General features: G+C 31.8%; 2 protein-coding genes across 2 annotated transcripts; one reads left to right on the forward strand and one right to left on the reverse strand.

The window, feature by feature from the left end:
• Positions 792-1,835, forward strand: LOC105158403 (EPIDERMAL PATTERNING FACTOR-like protein 4). Its single transcript, XM_011075155.2, has 2 exons — positions 792-1,255; positions 1,340-1,835. The coding sequence occupies exons 1-2, from the start codon at positions 1,141-1,143 to the stop codon at positions 1,564-1,566; spliced, it is 342 nt and encodes a 113-aa protein (XP_011073457.1). The 5' UTR covers positions 792-1,140; the 3' UTR covers positions 1,567-1,835.
• Positions 10,384-20,151, reverse strand: LOC105158404 (BI1-like protein). Its single transcript, XM_011075156.2, has 3 exons — positions 19,677-20,151; positions 18,020-18,133; positions 10,384-10,942 (listed from the first exon to the last, which is right to left on the reverse strand). The coding sequence occupies exons 1-3, from the start codon at positions 19,933-19,935 to the stop codon at positions 10,854-10,856; spliced, it is 462 nt and encodes a 153-aa protein (XP_011073458.1). The 5' UTR covers positions 19,936-20,151; the 3' UTR covers positions 10,384-10,853.

The following is a 23,440-nucleotide window of genomic DNA, read 5'->3' on the forward strand; positions in this document are numbered from 1 at the left end:
AATTCTACGATTGAACATATACATGCATATTCATTTAATTCTACAATTAAAATATAGGTGAATAGCAGTTTATCCCCTGTGATATTGTAAATGAGCACATTATTCTCCTATGAAAAAAAAAATATAGCAATTTATAACCCTCTTGTACTTTTTGAAATGAAGCAATTTACCTTTCTGTATCATTTTAGAAATTCTAGGGGGTTAAATTGTTGTATTTTAAAATATACAGAAAGGTACACTATTTATTTTTTCATAAGAAGGTAATTTACTCATTTAATATCATAAGGGAGTTGCTTGCATTTTTCCCTTAAATATATATACTTAAGCATGTCAAGATCTACGCGCTTTTATTTGAGTCGTGGACGATCGAACTTAACTTGATCGAAGACCTTAAATATGGTTGTTGATAACTTGAAAAACGGCTGCATATGCTAAGATTATTATTTTTTTGTATATGTTCAATCAAAATCAAATTAAGTACACCTTTTAAAAAAAGGCTTACGTGTACTCTCAAATTTCATATCTCAATCCAAGAATTTTTACAAGACCTTAATTGAGTATTTTACTATAAGACAACATCCGAAGAATAGGCGGGAGGGCGAAAATCACAATTGCAAAATAACCCTTTTCATTTTTTTTTTTATAAGTATTCGAACAAAAATCAAATTAAGTACACCTTTTGAAAAACTTAATTACAGTTTCGAATTTTCATAAAACTAGTATTTATTTTCAGACCAAAGTACACAGTCCGAAATCTCAACCAACGAAAGACGGCCAAATCAATAATATCTATATATGTCTACATAAAAACCATAGTGTACAATAAATTGAATTTTTTGCTGCTTTTGCCCATATAAACCCACACATAAAAGTCCCTTTCACTATACCTATTTTACCACACAGTTACACACACAAGGACAGACATGTTTTAATGTAGTATGTCTCTTTGACTTGGACTCTCTCACTCACACTCACACTCACACTCACTCTCACACTCACACTCACACTCACACGCTTGCAAATCAGCATTCTCAGTAAAAAAAAAAACACACCATCGATCACACTACACGCACTCAATTTTACACCATTTTTTGCTCATCAGGAACGCTAATTCCCATCCCTGCACCACGACCGCCGGCGATGGGCACACTACGCCGCCGCCGTCGACTGTTGCTCTCCAGCGCCACCGTGGCTTTCCTCCTCCTAATTGCGTCAGTCTCGGCTCTTGCCCACAACCCAACTCGCCATTTCCTCAGTAAGTAACTAAAATAACTGTAGTTTTCTGAAAAAAAGGGTTGAATTTGCTAACACACAGCTTTGGCTGATCATTTTCGTGCAGGTGTTGGAGTGAGGAAGATTAGGGAGGAGGTGGCGGCCGAGGGGTTGATGGCACGGCGGCGACTCGGGGGGCCGGGGTCGTCGCCGCCGACATGCAGATCCAAGTGCGGGAGGTGCGCACCATGTAAACCGGTTCACGTGCCGATTCAACCCGGGTTCAGTATGCCATTGGAGTACTATCCAGAGGCCTGGAGATGCAAGTGCGGAGACAAGCTCTTCATGCCTTAGAAAATTAAAAAAAAAAAAAAAAGGAGAAATTTTCAGTGAAAATCTTTTCTTTTCTCTTTTTTTTTTTGTAATTTTGTACTATTTTGGGGAATTATTATTATTAATTTTGCTATATAGATATAATAATAATGCAGAAACACAGAGTGTAGTACAGTAGTGTTGATGAGATAACAAACTGTTCAGTGGTTCAGACTTTGAGAAGCCTTTCAATTTTCTTTCTGTTTTTTTAATTAAAAAAATTAAATTTCTTTTTATTTTGCTATCTTACAATTTGCATAGTTTTCAGTTCTTGGTGGGTATTTTTTTTTTTAATATTGGAAGAGAGATGAGAACTTCGGGAATGTAATTTCTTGGGTGAGATTATCAAGAGTGGTTCCTCTCTCTGTCTCTCAGTCTTCAAAGTTGGTTTCTAACTTTTCTTTAGAACTCCAACCTCTCACCAATTTTTCACATAAACAAAATGCTATATTGGGTCATTTGATTCGTCTTTACATTACAACAAAATAATTCAATAACAACCAAAATAAAATTATCCTCGAGTTAATTAGTAAGTACAATTTTTTTTTGTTAATTTACATTATTTAATAAAAAAAATTACATATTAATGAATTTAGCAAAGAAAATTACTAATTTTAGCATTAGCTCAATGCACACGTACTAATTTTAGCATTAAATTTTTTCGTAACTATCGAACTATTTTTTTTTATAATGAGTATGTTATCTTATTTTTAAATTATAATTTAATTAATTATATTTTTTAATATTTGATACGAACACATGTTAATAAAATATTAATGTAATACCAAAATATGATAGAAGATCCGACGAGGACGCGATGGGATTAATTGCATTAATTATTTAGCATATAATTAAGAGTTGCATAAATGCAGGTGATGGTATGGGACAGCATGAAAGTAATAGTTGTAATAAAGGACAAAATCAGACTTGACTTGATGTTGTCTGAGAAGTTACTTTGCTATGGCAAGACCATATAAGCTGTCTTTCAGGCTGGAGCTCTAGGCAACAGATTTTTGAATTATTTAACACCATATTTCTTTTTCTTTTTCTTTTTTATTATTATTATTAATAATAATAATAATTTGTTAAAATTAATTGTAAGAATTTTTTTTGAAAGGTTGTTGAGCTTGAATTATTTGGTGGACTTAAAGCTAAAAAATTCAATTCATAAAGGATAACTATATTTACACTCTCTAATCCATGGCTTGTTTATTTAAATCGTTCCTATTTTATGAATAATCATAGCAACTACTTCTGACAGTTAAAAAATAAGAATGTGTAGTTTGTGTGATGATGTTGACCTTTTTTTTGTGGAGGAGGAGAGGTTAAGTTTAATATTTCAAAAATTAAGGATAGTTTGTGTAAATAATGTTAACATTTTTCTGTGGGTGTATATGTGAAAAGTAAGGATGTAATTATTCCCAAATTCACTGTACGAAAACAAATGGTATTTTATTTAATTTATACTTTTAAGTGGCAAGGACATGAATATTGTGTAAATATATTATCACACACATACATAAAATAAAATAAAAATGTTAAGGTCATTCAAGTAAGTATTATATATGTGCGTACTTGGACAGTCTTCTAGAATTATATTTGGTCGTATAAGAGATTATGTTTTATGTTTTATTTAAATTCAGATATATGTATGGTTATTTATCTTATTAAAAAGATCAGACATTTTCTCGTATAAACTAGTAACATAATCTAATTCATTTTGATTTCTAACAATACTTTTACATTTTCATGCGTATTAATTATTTTAATTAGGGTAAATTATATTTTTAGTCTGTAAGTGGACCTCTTTCTAATTTTGGTCTCATACTCTAGTCAATTCGCACATCAAGTCTTATATGTGCCTTGTTTTTCCAATTTGAGGACACAAGAAGGTTTTTCGTCAAGAGGCTAACGACAGCTGCTATTTCCATCAGTAGCTGGTAGACTGTTAAGTGTGGAGGGAAAACATAGCTATTTGGTGGGAAAAGCTATTACACATTCTTCCTACTATTTAAGGTGGATTTCTTCATTTATCTTTTGCATTTAGTAGGAAGAATTTGTAAAATATGGCTGCTAATAGAGAAGTTTTTTGTCACTGTGGAAGGATTGTGATTTTGAGAACCTCATGGACCGACAACAACCCAGATAGGAGGTTTTCTAGGGGTAAGAAAAAAAGAAGCGGGTGTGACTTTTTTGCTTGGGAAGACCCGTCGATGTGTGCAAGGGTGGTTATCGTACCCGGATTGTTTCGAAAATTGAATACAATGGAGGTCAAAATTGCACAGATGCAACGAAGACAAACTGTTTTAGTTTATTTTTTTGTTGTATCTAGGCTTATGGTGTTGTTTACGTATTATTTTGGTTGAATCTTCCTCAATTTTTTCTTTTTGGAGTATATGCTCGAATTTTTAACATATTCGGCAATATTAGGGTGCTAATTTAGGATATATAATCTGTATTTTGTATTCTAACACCTGTTGTTTTGTAATCTGCAATATATAATTTTGTATGCGATGTTATGTTTATAATATCTAAATTTTGTTCATGAAAATTAGAAATATAAACTGCTACAACTTGAAATGAAATTCAAAAATTTCATAAATTTAAGTTGGAAATACGCTGTTTTGTTCATAAATGAAATTGCGTTACAGATAGAACAATGTCTTGTTTTGTTTAACAATACAAAATAATCCATTGTTCTGCTCCAACACATAACAAAAACAATGCCAAATATACTGCTACAACACGAAAACATAACAAAACAAAATAATGGAACCAAATGTATTGCTCCAGCTCCAAAACACAACAAAACATGTCCACCACAGAAATATCAGTTGTCGTTAGCCTCTTGACGGAAAATTCTCTTGTGTCCTCAAATTAAAAAAAAAAAAAAAAGGCATATATGGGATTCAATGTGCGAATTGACTAGAGTATGAAATCAAAATTAAAAAGAGGCCCACTTATGGGACGTAAACATAATTTACCCTTTTAATTATAAGTTATTCATCAATTCCTTATGTTAATTTTTTAAATTAAAATTATTATATATTTTTAATTAAAAAAATATACTTCTTTCGTGTCTTGGCTTAGATGTAAGTTATGTATGATATAGGCAAATGTATCACATCGATTGCAGGTGAGAACTTTAAATGGCTTATAAGTTCTAAGGCCTCTTCTCCCAAGCGATATCCCTTTATTAAAAAAAATAAAAATGATAAAGTTCACACGAAACCAAAGCAAAAAATACCTCGAGCATCGAATTGCGTCACAAGCAGTATTATATATGTGAGAATAAAGCCATGTTGCCCCTCCAAAGCCCCTCGTTTTGGAGGGCTAATAAGCAAACGCGGCAAACGCTCTACATCAGTTGCAGAAGAGCAGTATGAGCGACTTAAACCCTAAGGCCTACTCTCTCTAATGAGATGTTTTTTCAAAATAAAATCATGAGTGTTATATGATGTCAAAGCAAGTAACACTTCGCGCAATGGGGCACCAATTGAATCGCAAGCCGCATCATTTGATTATGTCCGTAGGAACGAGGTCATAAACCCTGATTTCGGAGGCTAATGATATAGACAATCATTCAACATTCATTGCACAAAAGGAGTTTGAGTGGCTTATAAGCCCCCAACACTTCTTCTCCTTAATGAAATATTTTTTCAAAAAAAAATTCACAAAACTCATACAAAATCGAATTGAATAATATCTCGCACAGCAGAACACCAATCGAGTTGTAAACTAAAACACTTGTATAAATATACAAAAATCAAGCAATAAGAAAAAAGTGAGAAAAAGAAAGGAAAAAAGAAGGGGTATACTAGGTGAAAAATGTGTAGACAAGATGTTGATAACAGTGGAAGTAATATTTATTTGAGGTGCATGGATTGCTGCACCATATCCACTGTAAGGATGTGAAGTAAGCAATAATTATTGCCAGATGATCCTTTTGTACTGTTCCTCTGATCAAATATTAACTGAATATTTTTCCAGCACTCGCTCTGTTAATAAATGCGGTAGATTTCTTTTGTACTGTTTCCTCTTTATTGAATTAGCATAATAATTTAAAAAAAAAATCAAATAAAGTGTAACGAGTTTCTCTGATATTTATAATAATTATAAATATATTTTATTAATTAAAAAATTATTAATATCTTCATAAAATTAGTGATCGTCTAACAAACATCCTATTGTGACTATTAATTGTAGGGATATTTTTCAAATAATCGTTAATTTTATGGGACATTTTATTTTTTCAAATAACAATAATATAATTATAATTTTGACAAATTTCAAAGAGTCTTTTGTAATTTATCCTATATATAAATATTTATATTTATTATTTTTTTATGTAATTGGAGTTTGAAAATATTACAGTAAATATAATTATAATATTTTCATCCTCGTTTTTTAATTAGTAACAAATTATGTATTATCTAGTTAAAAAAACAATCTTTTTTTTTAATTTTATTTACTTGTTTTACTAATTAAATAAATATTTAAATTATGCATATGCATCGCCTCTGTCTCGATCATTAGTATTTATGGTACTAAGGATGCATTTGAGTGGAAGGACTCGACTCTGAGGAGAGAATTTGAAGTAAGAATTTTTAATAACTCGACATTAAAATGAATATGAACTTCATTACAGTACAACAAAATATAATTTAAAGCATTCGAAATACTTTTGTAGCGTAATTTTATTTAAACAAGTTGGAAGCATATGTTGTTATAGATTTAATGGGTTGTCATGAGACGATATTTGTTAAATAATTATTTATTTATAAGATATTTATAATTTTTCAAATAATAAAAAATAATTATAATTATAATAAATCTCATGAGAGCATGATGTGATTTACCTAAATTTTTAACTATTAATTTTATCAAACATCTTTTTTACTCTAATTTGAACTCTCATATAAAAATTAATAGAAAATGAAATAATAGAGATATTTTTATGGGAAGGGAAGGAGAAGGGGTGCAATGTTTCTGGATTAGGTGAGACAAGTTGGTGTAGTACAGAGAGCAGGGCCTGGTTGGATACCTAATTTTCAGCATAACCCAAATGTCAAGTCAGGTTTGCCCATTCCCTAGGCCATCCACACACCATCATATGCTCTTATATCTGCTCCACTATATACCATCATCATACATATCTTATTTTTTAAAATAATGAATTTTTTCGAAGATTTAATATAATTATAAATATTTATTTGTAATTTAATATATTATCAATCATTTTTTATATTTGATGCCAATACATAGGTGAATTTATAGATTAGATTGAGTAAAAAAAGAGGAAGTAATTTCCCATATAGAAATATGATGGGAGAATTTTTGGTCTTGATGTGTATATGAGTAGATGTTTCACAATCATGCACGTCCCACATAGGAAGTTTATTGCATAAATTAAGCCAAATAGCATAAAACATGTGTTTTGAAAACTCATAACTTCCTTCTATTTTAAAAATAGGGAGAAAACCATCATTTATGTTTTTAGATGTAATTCAATCACCTATTTCTGTTAAGTATAACTAACGATGTTAACTTTTTGATAAAGGGACCATATTTAAATACATATTACATATTATTCTTTATCTTAATGACCATTAGAATTTTATTGATTAGATGAGACTCGTCAAATCTAACCAATTAATCTGAATTGTTTGATCTCAAAATTATAGAAAATCAAAGGTTTAAATTTATTAATTTTAAATATGTATTATAAAACATAAAATTAATATTTTAAAATATAAATTAAATAAAATCAACTTTCCCACCCACCCACCCCCATAGAAGGGGGTGACGGCGAGGACTGCGGCGACCCCAATGTCGCCCACAACCGTACAATTTATTTTTTAATTTTTAATTTTAAATTTAAACATGACTACAAATTAAATTAAATTTGAAATATATTTATTTAAATATTTTTAAAGGTTTAAAAATATTAGAAAAGTATCAAATTTTCATTTTCAATACTTATAACACTAATTTAAATTTAAATATAATTTTTTTAATAATATAACTATTTAACTTAGTTAATAATGTATATTTTGTAATTAATTAATATTTATATTTGTTACGATATTTAAATTTTATAGTATGATTTAATTTATTTTTTATTTCTAAATAAATATATTTCAAAAAATATTTAATATTTTAGAGATGATAATGCAAAAAGAATTACTCAAAACAAGTTATAAATGCCCAAACACTATTTTGTAGTCATAACGGGGACTTTTTAATCATAAAGGTCCCAGAAAACAATGCAAGCACGCCATAAAACTCCTCAAATGGCACCAAAGGCACGTTTCCTACAACTTTTGTTAGTTTCTTCCAGGAAGGAGGGTTTCGCACTAAGTTTTACAAAATGGGATTTTTTTTTGTTTATTTTAAAAATCATGGGTTGCCGTTTAGCAACGGTTTATGGTACTAGAGACTAGGTAAATATATGTGTAAATATTTAGGCTCCCGATTTCATACGAGTACAATCCTTTTGTCTACCATCTCACGGCCTTAGTCTAGGGCATAAAATTTGATGTCGGTTCCCATCTTGGACTAGGTATTTATGTTTTAATAATTGAGACCGCGTTATGTTAAATTGCTCGATATAAGAACCTCTTTTTCCTATTCAATTAACCATTGTGGCCACAGGTTTATAAGGCGTGAATGCGTCTCTAAATGCCTAGGATATATCTCTATCACATATTGATAGGAATGGAAGTCGAATTACGATGACCACTAGGCTAACCAATGCGGCCGTTTCTTTAGGCACTCTTGAACTCTATTCGATGGATAGATGATGATAAAAGTTGGAATTTACTTTGTGAGAAGGTATTTGGTGAAAAAAGTTGCCCTTATCCAGAATTAGATGGAATTGGAAAAGATATAGCCAAAGGCTGCAAAGGGCTTCCTCTTGCACTTGTAGTAATTGGTGGGCTTCTTGCGAATTCCAACATGCAACGCGAATATTGGGTGTCAATTGCGAGAAATGTGAACTCATTTGCCAATTCACAAGATAATGTGCATTGCTTAAAAATATTACTTTTGAGTTACAACAACTTATTTATTCAACTTAAATTATGTGTTCTCTATATGAGAGTCTTCCCCGAAGACCATGAGATCAACGTCTCCAAACTCATCAACTCATGGGTAGCTCAAGGATTCATAAAAGCAGTAAGAGGTAAAAGTCTGGACGAGGTTGCAAAGAAAAACTTGAAAGATCTCGTTGATAGAAATATGATTTTAATTCATAAATGGACAAGGAGGGGAAAGATGAAAACATGCAGCGTCCATGACCTTTTGAGGGATCTATGTCTGGAAGAATTTGAAAGAGATAATCTTGTCAGTGTTTCTAAAGTCGAACACATTGAACTTTCAGGAATGTTTAAAAATTATGTGTGCTTTCTATGTAGTCATCCATATCCAAAAGAAAGGATACATCTCCACGCAGTTCTTGTTGGCTTGTTTGCAAGGCCTGTAGAGTTGTGTATCCAAATCTTATTAGATTAAGATGGGTGAAGGTAATCAACTATGTTCATGGTTTTTCCGGTGAAAATTTTCCGCAACACACTAGATTGCGGTGCCTTACTATCAAAGCATCTCGTGAGGGTCAGGGAGATTGGCCTGAAGCGAAATTTGTATTTTCGTGTACAATACTATGGAATCTACAGATTTTGGTGCTTGATTTGGAGTATTCATATTCTCATCCATTAGTTTTGCCGTTTGAAATTTGGGAGATGCCACAACTTATGCGTCTCAGTGTTGGAGGTTTTAGTTTGCGTGATCCACACTTGCATCAAGTTGCTCCCCAGGCACCACATGTGCATCCGTTGTAAGTGAATTGTGCCATCGGCTTCAATTCTCCCATTTCATCCCATAGTCTTTTCATATTTGTGAAGTATGTGGACAAGGATGAGTTACCTTGCGTCATACAACATATCTGCCTCTATAATTGATGTAATTGTGTTCCATTACATTCGATGTATTGCTGCTCAAGATCCAACTATAAGCTTCTGGAAGATTTTGTGTTCATAAAAGCCTCCACGATATCCTTGGAGATGGAATTGAGAATCCACGTAGTAACCATGCTGTCTGCTCTAATCCATTCCTCGCACTGGGTTTGACAGAGGTTCCATCGGTAAATCCCAGCTTCATCTTTGCACGCAAAGCTTACTTAATCCCAAGCTCCAATTGCAACAGTTGTTTCTAGTAAGGGGTGCACTTACCAAAACCATCCAGGATGGTCAGACCATGAAGCTGCAGTTGCTCAGGTAGGAGATTTCCTCGCATCTCTGTCGTCACCTAAAGTTCTGCCACTGTGATACAGCATAAAAAATGCTCAAATTGGTAAATTCGAGTATGTAGAGTCCTTCAAACAAGGCTCTGATACTATGAAGAAAAACAAGGTTAACACAAATAGTGCAGCCATGGAAGAGTATTGCAGAGGAGAAATGGTGGTATTCACATTCAAAAAACAATAGTAATATACAGAGCATGAGAAGTATATATACAATAAGTAAAAGAAAGAGAGAAACTAATTACTCTACCAACCTGCTTACGTGGATAACCGGGAAACAAACTAACTGGCTAGCTATAACAAAAATGTAACAGATTGACTACAAAAGCAAGAACGTGAAAACACCAAAGATAAATACGTCGTTAGGTGGGGAGATCGCTAGTGTGGAGGTCGCTTGCATCCAGTAGAACCTACAGCTTGCTACAGGCAACAGATGTTCATCTAATAAGATTCATATGAAATTTTCCATAAATGAATAATAGTGACTTTTTACCCTCTAGCATTAAGTTCCCCAACATCTCTTACAAGTTTACCTTAATACCGTACTTACACTTTTCTGTACAACAACTATCCAACAACACTACTCTAAAACATTATTTCAATACCCATTGGGTAAATTACATTAACAATAGCTGAAGTTACGATAAATCACACAAATATTCTTTACCCTTTGCAAAATATAAGTACACCCTTTATGTTTGGAATTATAATTTACATCGACACCTCATTAAAAACAAAAACTACACAATACTCCTAACATCAACGAGGTTTACTTATAATTTTATAAAAAATAGAATATCTTTTGATGAAGTGTGGATAACCATATCTATTTGGTTTGAGGTCAGCCCAAAATTAACATCTACCACTTTGAATAATGGAAAGCAGACTCAAGAAGAGGTTGATCATGTCACTGAAAAGGCAGGCTGCTGCATCAATGTACTGATCATAGTTGAAACGTTTTATCACATTATCAGTGTCGTATATGATAAAACCCGAGAACACGAGTGCAGTGAGGCATCCAATCACCTGTTGTACCATTGGCCCCATAGGAAAGATAATCTGATATCCAAACACACAAATATTAAGTTTAAAATATTAGAAAACAGAATAATTTAAATATATTTTTATCTTTATAATGGTAATTTAGTTAGAAAAAAGTTATTTAACTTATAATAAGTCTCAAATAAGTCAATTAAGAATAAATATAAATTTTTATTTATTTATTTTTAATGTTAGCAAATTTTATGAATTTTGCTAATGGATAATCTATTTGTTGGATGAAAACAAATATTAAGGGTACTAGACGTAATTTTCAAAACACACGAGAGGTCCTATGTGTAGTTACACCAAACTTAAAGGGAGGATAATGTAATTTGTTATTTAATATTTAATATCTTAACATATACCTTTTACGTGCAAATATTACACGTGAAACCTTTCTTCTTTATGAATGGACGACAACAAGATTTGAACCTACGACCTCTTATTTGTTTTGCTCTAATGCCATATTAAAGACAACCCCATCTAAAAATTTAACTTACTAGAGAAGAGAATAATTTAAAATTTAATATCTTAACAAATTATATGTATAAAATGACAAGAATCTGTTTTATTCTAATATTAAATTTTATAATTTTAATAGTGACAATTGCTTTATAAAAGTAATCGCAAGGAACTAGTGAAAAACAAGTTATGCATAAAATTATTACTGGAGAAAATTAGTGACACATGAATACCGATGATTTAGTGACGACAATATAATTATTGTTCTAACTAAATTGTTACTGCAGATATGTCACACATTGTTTATGTTGTTAATTTTTTGTTTAATTATTATGACTAATAATTGTATGACAACCTTAAAAACCTTTCATAAACTAAGCCTATAAGCAAGTCACACCAGCCCAACTAGTTCATCAATAGGGAGGTAAGACCATAGATTTATTTTCTATTTCATTAAACTGGCAGGCTTAAAAAATAAGTCCATTCACAGCTGATGGATACGTCATCATCTAGTTGGACAGACACGTCGTATAGCTTGCCAACACATCAACACACGTCATATAGCTTACCAACACATCAAAACACGCCATACTAAAATATCTTACTTAGATTCCAATAGATTAGACCAGAATTGAGTTGATAAGCCACTAGTAACAGCTTTTTAGAAATCTCGACAGTTCTGGCATGACTTGGTGAGCAGTCATATCCCTTTCAATATTTATCCAAATCACAAACGATGTTCTTTTGGATGATATCTAGCTCAAAGCTATGGAACTCTACAACCACCCACCAAATCTTCTTGAAAATCCTTCTACCCATGTGGTGTGGCCAAAATTCTGGTACGCACCATTGGCGTCGTCTGTGGAAACTTTGAGTTTAAGATGTGAGAAATTGCAAATTCAAACGGATCCTTCGAGGGAAATACTTCAAGGTGCCCCTCACAATTGCCTGCTTACTGGCACTGCTGACCCTACTACACAGGTGCAATGGTGGTTAATGTCGTGTAGCACTTGCTACACTAACTGATTCTACTCATCAATGGTTCGACTAGCTTCCAATTTGATCAATTAGACTTTTTGCAAAATTTAGTGCCATTTTCCTATATCAGTTTGCTAGCAACAAAAGAAGTGCCGAAAATGGACCATCAACCTCTTCATGGTCAAGCAGGAGGAGAATGAGATTCTAAGGGCCTGCATTCACCGCTTCAACACAACCATCCTTGAAGTTTTCGCAGCTCACCGAGAGGTGCTGGTCAGTGCATTCACCAAGGACTCCATAGAGGCCCTCTTTTCGATTCTCTAGCTAAGAACCCAACCACTGACTTTCTAGACGTGCTGGCTCTGCCCAAAAAGTGCACGAACCCAGAGAATGCCTATCTGGTGAAAAAGATTAGTCGTGATAAGCGAAGGGAGAAGAGTTCTTGTCCTCCCGTAGGAGTAAAGGAGAGTCCATAAGACGCTTCAACCCCCTCAATCCAAAGACTAAGCACTATATCCCGCTCATCACCAGCCCGGTTAGAATACTTATGGCGATTGACTGACATCTCGCCTTATAATGTCTTAAAGGCTTAGAAGAAGGTCCCTAATTGCCAAAATCTAAATATTTTTGTAGGTATCACAGGTTTTGGTGTGATACCAATCGGCACCACCAGCTGAGGCAAATGGTACAAAGACTTATACAAGCTGGCTACCTGAAGGACAACATGGATAAAGAAAAAAGGCGCAAGTAGAAGGAAGATTGCTCTCACCATTGCAGCTCCTGCAAAAGCAAGGAGCAGGCAGAGGATCTCTATGAGGCTTTCTCGACCATGGAAAGGTACTATATACGTACAACTTGCTATTTTTGTAATCAAGCATTATCTCACATGAATGAAAACAATTCTTACTTCCCATATTGTGTTATTCGCATGCTTAATCTTTAGCTCCTAACTAACTCCAATAAGCCACCACCACTAGGTGAGACATGTTTTTACATAAGTTGTCCCTAGCTAGTGTAAACATTTACATAAACTGCCACCACCCTTCACACACCCTAATAAGTCACCCCTATTTGGCCATGTTTCTACATAAGTCGTCTAGAGCTAGCGTACGCTTCTACATAAGTCGCCCAAGCTGGCGTACCCTTCCAATAAATCTCCTTGGCTGGTGCATGCACTTACACAAATTGCCTCCAGCTGGTACACACAGTTACATAAGCAGCCACTGGCTAGTGCACACATCTAACTCAGCCTTCACCAGCTAGCATATACATGATACAAGCAACTACCAACTGACATATTCACTTCAGTTGTTCAACCATCTTCTGTTGGCAGATTTGTTTCAGCATAATGCTAATAAAGTCTGGTCAGGCTTAACTTAATACTTGAGTTCTATCCTTACTTATTTATTGTGAGATATATTCTCTCCTAGTAACGGAATCACATCTTCCTCGCTAATGACAGGAGCATATGGATAAGTGCGGATGCATTAGTTGGGCAAAATAGGTCAATATTTCTTGCCCTATAGGTTGCCTAAATCTACAAGCTTGTCGCATCAAAAGTCTATCTACTTGGGTTAAAATTTACTTGCCTAGTGTTTTCTTTTTCTTTTTTTTGCAAAACTTGTGTGATAAAGCATCACTTTTTACTACTTGGATTTCTTATACTAACAGGAGATGGAAAAACCTCCCCCTCTTATCCGACTTAACATTACTCTAACACTTGTAAAGAACATTTTTACTTAGTACATAAACTGGGTATTTCCCAACTAAGTACTTATACTAACCTGTTGGAACTACAAAGCATAGCAACCAAGTCAATTAAAACATCCCCTAATCTCTCTAGTTCCTCTGGGTAGAAGGACTCTCTAGTTGGAATCCTTCAACCGATTAGCATTACCAAGAAGCCTAGTAAGATTCATCCTACAGGTGAGCAAGAAAGGCCTCTTATTTTTTGCAGGATAGGGGGGGGGGGGGGATTGATTATGCCCCTAAATTTTTCAAAGACTAAGCCCACAAGCAAGTCTTAGCACCCTAGCTGGTCCATCAGCTGGAAGGTAAGACCCATAAACTTACTTTCTGTTTCACTAAACTGGCAGGCCCAAGAAACAAATCTATTCTAGTAGGACACATCATCATACAGCTGAACGGACACATCATGTAGCTTGCCAAGACATCAAGACACGTCATACTCAAAGATCTTACTTAGATTCGCACAGATTGGACGAGAATTGAGTTGATAAGCCACTAGTAACAACTTTCTAAATATCTCGACAGATCTGGCATGACTTGGTAAAATAGTCGTATCTCTTTCACTATTTATCTTAACCACAAACGTTTCTTTGGATGATAGCCAACTCAAAGATCTTTCCAACGGCATATGGAACTCCGCAACCACCCTCCGAATCTGCTCTGTACACTCCTATAAGTAGAAGCCTTATCAATCCTCATCTTATACTCTCACTTATTCTCTCTCGATTTTAAGTTAATTTTAGCTCTCTTGTTGCACTCCACAAGAATATATATACACTTTATCACTATTCTATACTATTATCTCACTTCAATCCAAGTTCTCATTTATCTTTTCATTTAAATTATTACTGTTTTAAGTATCGGAGTGCTAATATTTATTTTGCAAAGTTAATCCTTTTTGATTTTATAATTTTTTTTTAAAAATCTTTCGACCTTTATAGTGTAGTCAAAAATCTGGCAAGCATCAACTAATGTTATCTTATGATGTAGTGACACTGAATATTTAAGGTTTAAAATGTTTCGAAGGAGGACTTATTGATTTGTACTTTGCACTTTCCACCTATAAAATCATATTTTACACTAAAAATTCTCCGACCATATAAATTTTTTGATGAATGTGTAACCTAAATTGTAGGGATATCTTTTTAATATATTTAGATATCAGAAAGAAGGAAAAACACACCCGCATAAGCCCAAAAGTGATGAGTAATAGCACAGCACAAAACAAGAAGGGTCCCAAAAAGTGGAAGTCGTAGCCCATCTTAGCAGCTACAAACGTAAACATAGTGAGAGCAACGACTATCAAAAGTGTTAGGGACAGTGAACCATGATTAATTAGTATTCCAATGAAATATTAATTCAGACACAGACCGGAGAATTATTTACTTACATAAACAACATATTTTTGGAGTTTAGAGTTACGTAATTACATTCTGGATCGATGAATTTGAAATTATAAATTTCAAATTATTAATAATGGATTTTTTAAATTTATTTGGATAGTTTTAAGAATAATTAATTATATTGAGATTTTTTGAGAATATGTTTAATTTCATAAGTACCTTATCACCAGAAGAAATATATAATTGGCTAACAATTTATTAGGTGTGGATTAAAATTATAGTAAATAATTATTATTAATCATGATTAATTAAGCAAAAATGGATACAAATATGTTTATTATCCATCATCATGAAAACTGTTTTTGTCATAGCTATGAGTCACAATAAATATTTGTGCTATAATTTAACTATAGTAAATATTTTAGCCACACTCGCAAAGATCACGGCCAACAAACATTGCGTGGTCATGATCAATGACTATTTATTAGGGGTATTTATTTTCAACAATGACAATTAATTATGGTTCAAATGTTAAATTTCTTTTGGTGTCTACTTTGTGCCAAAGTATAGATACATCATTGATATTATAATTGTAATATAAGTCGATACTCCCTTTGGGTTTAAAGTTTACGTGATATCCCCAAAGGTAAATTACATCAACATCCCTCAAGGGGTAAACTTATAATTTTGAAAAGGGTATAAGAGTTTGTGTAATTAGACTTAACATTAGGGATTGTCAAGGTAATTTATCCTAATTCTAGATTCAAAGGATTAATTTCAAATCCTTCAATTTTAATTTTAAACTACATTTAGTTAAATATTGATAGATTTCAAATTTTCCTGATACAAAATCATTTGAAATCTTTCTCCAAATCATTTCCTAAAATTCATATCCTTCCCTCCAACAATATAAATTTTTTTGTGGGCTATATTAGAAGGATCTAGATCTGAATGAAGGATTTTGGGAACCAATTCCAAATAACTCCATATCAGACGAATTTAAAAATCATCAATATTTCATAAATACACTTAAAAATGGGGGAATTAACGAATTTGAAATCTTTTCTAATTTAAAAAGTTATACTAAATGAATGCAAAAGATCAATTTGTTATTAAGAATTTAAAATTCCCACACCAAACCCGTCAATCTAAATACACTATAATATTTTTTTTTTCAAAGTTGTTTACATCTCACTTAAAATTAGTATAATTAATTACTGAATATACCCTATCTCTTTCGAAATTACTAAAACATTTTCTTAAAGCTTATAACGAGACCGAACCGGTCTACGTATGATAATGTTTAGAAATTTGAGAAATATAAGGTGTGTTTGTACGTAATCCTGTACAAGATTGGATAGGCATAATGTCCGACCCAATCTAGCTTTGCCGGACATTTACTTTAATATTTGCCTGTCCTTGATAAAATAATTGGACCAGATTGTAACCTGGATACTTAGACCCCCATTACTTTGATATAAATTTGTATAAAAAAATTAGTATACATCAATACAAGATTTAAATTTACTTTGAGGTATGGGGGCGATATAGAATTAGACCCCTACTAATTACTGTTACACTTGAATAATTAATAATAATATTTTTTTGTCTGTTAAATTTTGTAAACAAGGGCTCAAAGGTAATTTTTCTATCAAAAGCATGTGGATAAATCAAAGTAACCACTAATTAATAGAATTTATCCGATTTTATTAATATATGCAAGTAAACAACTTACAATTTATACACGGCCTTTTTATCATTTATTTAGTTAAAGATAATTCTATCACTCGTTTCATCCGACACTCAAAGTAAACAGGGTCTTAGGTGAGAGATTCATCCCATGTGGATCAGAAAATGTTGATTTATAATGTCCTTATTCTGAACGACGGACTTTGCAAAATAACAAGGTATTGATAGCTTGAAAGCGACTATTTTGTCCTTTTATGGGCCATTTTGTTTTTATTTTCATGCTTTAGCACAATCTCAAACAATTCCTAACTAATAGATACTACATACAATGATCTTACAAATAATACAACAATTGACCAAATCAAATAACAAAATATTATATTGACATCTATATCAAACTTATCTCTTACATTACCATTAGTTAATTTATTTTGCTATAATTCCATCACACTTAATTAGTAAATGAGGCTTATGAGAACTAATTTTAAGAGCTCGCTTTTGAAGCAAAAACTCAAAGAGGAATATTTGTAAATTCAAAAAGAAAAGAACTACAATCAGTAATTATATTCAAATTTGAGAGGATATATGCCAGCCCTATTAACCAAAAGGAATATACGTCAGTTAGATTGAATCCTAGCTCGAATTTTCAGCCCAGCTATATTAATTAAATAATTAGTATATTATAATTGTGATATAATTAATATACGTACATCAAAAATCATGTTCGTATATTTATAATGTGATTGATATACGTACATCAAAAATTATGTTCGTATACGCTATTCATAAGGATGGGCAAAGAAAGAGGATGAGCATTTCATAAATATTTATTTAGAATTTCAGGAATGGAAATTATTGAAAGAAAAAATGTTACCTATGCTTTGAGTGCAAACAGCACCAACCATAAATGCCATTGCGAGGGTGAAGAGAAACAAAAGAAGATAGTTCCATGGATGGACTTGGCTAAAGCAATGCATCAGTATGCATACTGCACTCAAGTAAAATCATCAATTATATATTAATTAATATTTATAATAAAAGAAAAAAAATCACATGCAAATTATAATTGGGGAGTACTGTCTGTAAGAACTTCTGTATCTAGAAACTTATTGTAGAAAAACTTAAAATCTACGATATAATCAAAAGTCCAAAATGCTGGTAAAGGAGAGTAGAAAATAGGAAGTGTTTAATTCGGAATAATTTATTCTTCAAAATATTAAACTCCATTGGTTAAAACTATATAATTGTTAAACAAATTATGTTGAATTTATTTTCAATCAAATAGAAAATTCAAAACAGTTAGAAACACCTGAAAAACATCCCTTAATTTAAGTGTTTTTTTTACCTTTTTTTATTATTTTCAAAATTTCGAACACTCGAGAAAAATATAATATTAGTGTCGTCAAACTATCAAATGATAATTTTTAAGTTATCACTCAATACATATATATATATATATTAAATGACAATAATTTTTCTGTTGTCACTTTATAATTATTAGTGACAAATATTTTGTATAAAGTTGTCACTAAATACAATACAATTAGTGTATAATGATAAGTATTATTTGTTGTCACTAGGTCATCACAATAGACGATAAGTATTATTTATTGTCACTAGGTCAGCACAATAGATGATTCGCTAATTGTACTTAGTGACAACTTTGAGTATATTTTTTTGACACTAATTCTTGCTACCAACACTTTTTGAAAAATAATTAATAGTAACTATTAAAATCAAAAAAATTATTATTGTGACAAAATAAATATTTTTGTCACTATATATATGTAATTAGTGACAATATTAAAATTGTCACCTATAATTTTTTGTCACTAATTTTATTTTTTTATAGGGGAATTGATTTTTAAAACAATTAAAACGCTTAAATTAACAGTTATTTCAGACACTCTTAATTCCAAAAAGTTAAAACAACTACCCACAAGTTATAGTTTTGGTTCTAAGACACTACCAGAAAACAGTGTTTCAGACATAGAATTTTTCATTTTGAAGCCTCCGTATCCATCTCTAATAATATTAAAGATGGGAATATTAATAAATCTATGATTGAAGCATTTATAATTAATATCAAACTTTGCAAGTAGATATTCAAATAATGCTAATTAAATTCACACCCCCTTAATTTCAATTATCAATAAGCATTATAACAAAATAACTTAATAGCTACGAAAATAAATATTAGCCTTCAACAAATTAACAAATAAAATTCTCATTGTTAATCTAGATTATTTAATTTAACAAATTGAATTGTTTAAAATATTTATTTGATAGTGTAGAATAAAAACGAGACTTTTACCTGCTAATTAGTTCGACGTTAATTTTAACATAATTTTTTTTCATAATTATGGATTCATTCTCTTAGGAACCAACCCTAATTAAAATCATAAACAAGAACCATCAAAACACACACATATATATAACCAGATCCCATAATATAATACATATACACGAACATGAATTCCACCCCATGCATGCATACATAAGAGGCAAAGAAACAAGAATACTTGACTCACATACAAATGTAACAAGAATGAGGGCAATCATGACATATCTGCCATTAGGAGTACGCAAGAAATCGCGAACAGGTGGGGTTAGAAGCATGGCGAAAGCCACCCCGACTACCAGAATAAACTGCAGGCACAGGATGGAATAAACTTTACGGATGAAAGCCCATCTCAGCCTCGGATCCTCTTGCATGCCCGGATACAGCCTGCCCCCGCGCTTTCCGCCCGCCTCCACGTCCACGTTGTTCATCGTTGGGAAACCCGCCATCGGATGATCGTGGCACGATTAATGTTTCTTCCCTCTTTCTGTAATTGTCAAGAATTAAACTGTGTAGTTAGTGTGTGTAGTGCGTGAAATTTTCTAGCAAGGGTTTGGTGTATATATCTATATGTAAATGTGTGTATATTGTATATTGGTGAGTATGATTTTGACGAAAAGAGGAATGGGGTCGTGGGATTTGTTGTGTATATGGGAATGGAAGACGAAAGGGAAAATGGTGGTTAAAGGCCGAAATAAAAGGGGTCAGCGTCATTATATATATCCACGTGTGGTCTTTTTTAAATGGATGGCTTCTTTCATTATCAGAAGGTAAAGTGCATTTAAACTTCTTTTAAAATGTGAAATTATATTTTTTTTTAAAAAATTAAAATTATACTTAATATCTTGTTCGAAAATTCACTATTTACATTTAATCTCATCTCATTAGAGTATAGACGAAAAATATTGAAGTTAATAAAAAAATTACATAGAGTTTCAGTTTTGCCCCTCATTTAACATTCTCATGTAATAATTTTATATTTATAAGAGGGAAACTTGTAATTATATTAACCTTACTCCATATGTATATATATTATCCCTTTATACGAACAAAAATATATTTAAAAATGTCAAATAAGGGGCAAAATAAAAAATTATGTAATTTATTTTGCTAACTTCAGTGTTTTTCATTCAAAACCTAATGAAAGGGATTTAGGTGTAAATAGAGAATTTTGAAAAGGGTGTAGTGTAATTTAAAAAAAATTCGGAAAAGAATTAATATTTTCTCATTTTCAGAAGGGATTTAAGTATAATTAACCCTTATCAGAATATAATAGTTAACGTAGACAAAATTAGAATGAACATTGATTAATTGTGATGGCGTAAATGTTATCAATTGAGAAAATTACATTTTACATCCACGATTTAGTCCTTCTCTAATTTATCGCTCCGATCCCATTGTTTTTTAACTCAATGATAACTCCAAAATATTTCTATTTTAGTCGCAAGCTTTAAATTTATTAAGTTTTTTAAAGAAAATAACACGTAAATTGCAAGAGCTTTGCCATGCACGTGTAGTTTTTATCATAAAATTTAATAAAATTAAGGTATGAGACTAAAATTGTAATTCTTTTTGAGTCATCGAATGCAATCGAGTGATTTCAAAAGTTATGGGACCAAAATTACAAAATGATTAACTTGTGGGACATTAATGCAAAAACTTAAATTTTTCAATTGATTTTGTTTGTCCAAAGTAAATAATATTGATTTTTCATGATTTTTAAAATGATTAATTATAACATAGGGAAAAACTGACATTTTATAAACGAATAAATTGCATAAAATCCTGCTGTATTTTTAAAATTTAGTTAGAACCCCTCCTGTGTATTTTTTTTAAAATATTGCATACTTTCTCCTTCTGTTAACTAAATTTAAGGCGTTAAATTTTGTACTGAATTACCCGTTTTGTCCTTATAACATTCATTGATATTCAGTTGTTAAAAATAAGTGGTCTAGATCTTAAATAATTTTAAGAAAAATATTTATATATATAATTATATACATACACTAATATATTTAATATATATATATATCAACGTAGGCCGCGTGCGCCGGCCGCCACCTATGTGGGCGGCGAATTTAGGTGGCAGTGACATTGCTTAGACTGTTCTTGCGACATCTCCATCTCCCACGCGTTTAAGGGCAACAATAATGGTCTCCCAACACGTGCACAAAAGGCGACATAGAGGTCTACCCCGCAAAAGGAGGCGACCGAACGGGGGAGAGGGGGGCAACCTCGCCACCACCCCCTTGTGAAGGGGCAACCTCACAGCCGTCCCCTTAGTCTCCACAGTAAAATGTTGCCCTGGATTTGGGCGACCGCCATCACATAGACCCAAGGTGACGTCGCCACTATCGTCTAAGCTTGGGCAATGGCTGTCGCCCAAAGAAGATGGCCAGCTTCCATTGCCCAAGCGCCATCCCATCATGTAGTGGCCGGCGACGGAGAATAAGGGAAAAAATATTTAAATTATTTAAAAATTTAAAAAAATTAAATTATTTTTGTTTTAATATAATTTCAAATAATTATATTATATTAGATAACAATAATTTATTTTTTTCAAATATTAACAATTCAACTATTTAATTTAGCTATTAATTTACACAATTCCATTGGAATGATTAACCAAATATGTAATTTATATGTTGTTGTTTAATTAAATTATATAGTAAAGATAAATTGATAGAAAATTCATAGAAATATTTTGAAAATTATGTTTAATAAATATTACGTTATTAAAAAGAAAAATGAGGTTTTAATGATAATCTAACTAGGAATGATATTAAAAATAATAGTTATAAATATATAAGGAGTGTGATTAAATGAATTCTTATGAGTTAGTTGATAGATTAAATATATATTTGGGAAGCTTAATTAGACAATATAATTATTTAAAAGAAAATAGAACAGATGTTTAGACTTTAATATAAATGAAATATTCAAAGATTGGTGAAAAATATACGAATATTATATAATATTTTATGATATAATATATATATTGATTATACATATAATACTCTATTATAGGACGTGACGACAGAATAGAGGGTTGAACAGTATCCCTTGTGTTAATTGAAGCATTTTGACGTTTGAGGTAAGTATAGATAATTGAATATATATATATATATATATATATGTGTGTGTGTGTGTGTGTGTGTGTGTGTTTGTGTAGTATTATATATATTATATATATTGGTTTCTTATATTTGATCGTGAACTTGGATTTATATTTATACACGCGGATTTTGTATATGGTTGTTTATATATTTGGTTGTTAACTATTTGTTGGATTATCTTTATATCAGTGAAATTATTACTATGTGTTATATGTGATCGTAATGTATCGACGTGAGAGGTATGATTATGTGATCGTATAAATGATTATTGCATTAAATTGAATTGAGAAGTTATTACTAAGAAAGTAATTATTATACAGAATAGAATGATGAAGTTAGTGGTAGTGTTGTTGTGAATTGAAATAATAGATGATGCTTACCTAATTAGGAATATAGTTAATGGGTTATGATACAGTGACTGATGAAGATGTGATTGATGATGTGATATGAAAAATAAATGAATTAAGCTAGGTATCATGGCACGTAGGGTACTGGGATATTTCGGATCGTTGGGAGTATCCTGTGTTGTTAGCTACACACTGAGGTGGTGTGGGGATGCCATGTTTGTTATGATGTCCTGTGTTGATATTGCTATAAAATAGGATAGAGAGTGTGGGATATCACATACAACAGGTATCCTGTATTGTATATGGCATAACATTGACTGAAATGATGATGGCTGAGAAAATCATTGACTGATGTTCTCTAATTAGAGTAAGTAGGGCCCTTAGTTAATATATAGACTGATTAGCTATACTTACTTAGTAGGCAGCTCATTTCTTACCTATTTTCCTTTGAGGTTATGTATATGAGGACATCTGGTGAGAGTAAAAAATAT

The sequence above is a fragment of the Sesamum indicum genome, linkage group LG3, assembly GCF_000512975.1.
Source record: "Sesamum indicum cultivar Zhongzhi No. 13 linkage group LG3, S_indicum_v1.0, whole genome shotgun sequence".
Lineage (NCBI taxonomy): Eukaryota > Viridiplantae > Streptophyta > Magnoliopsida > Lamiales > Pedaliaceae > Sesamum > Sesamum indicum.

Coding starts and splice junctions, on each gene's coding strand:
- LOC105158404 (XM_011075156.2), bottom strand. CDS start 19,935: ATGGCGGGTTTCCCAACGATGAACAACGTGGACGTGGAGGCGGGCGGA. Junction 18,134..19,676: donor CATTCTTGTTACATTTGTAT/GTGAGTCAAGTA, acceptor ACTTGAGTGCAG/TATGCATACTGATGCATTGC. Junction 10,943..18,019: donor TGTTTGCACTCAAAGCATAG/GTAACATTTTTT, acceptor TTTGGATATCAG/ATTATCTTTCCTATGGGGCC.
- LOC105158403 (XM_011075155.2), top strand. CDS start 1,141: ATGGGCACACTACGCCGCCGCCGTCGACTGTTGCTCTCCAGCGCCACC. Junction 1,256..1,339: donor CCCAACTCGCCATTTCCTCA/GTAAGTAACTAA, acceptor ATTTTCGTGCAG/GTGTTGGAGTGAGGAAGATT.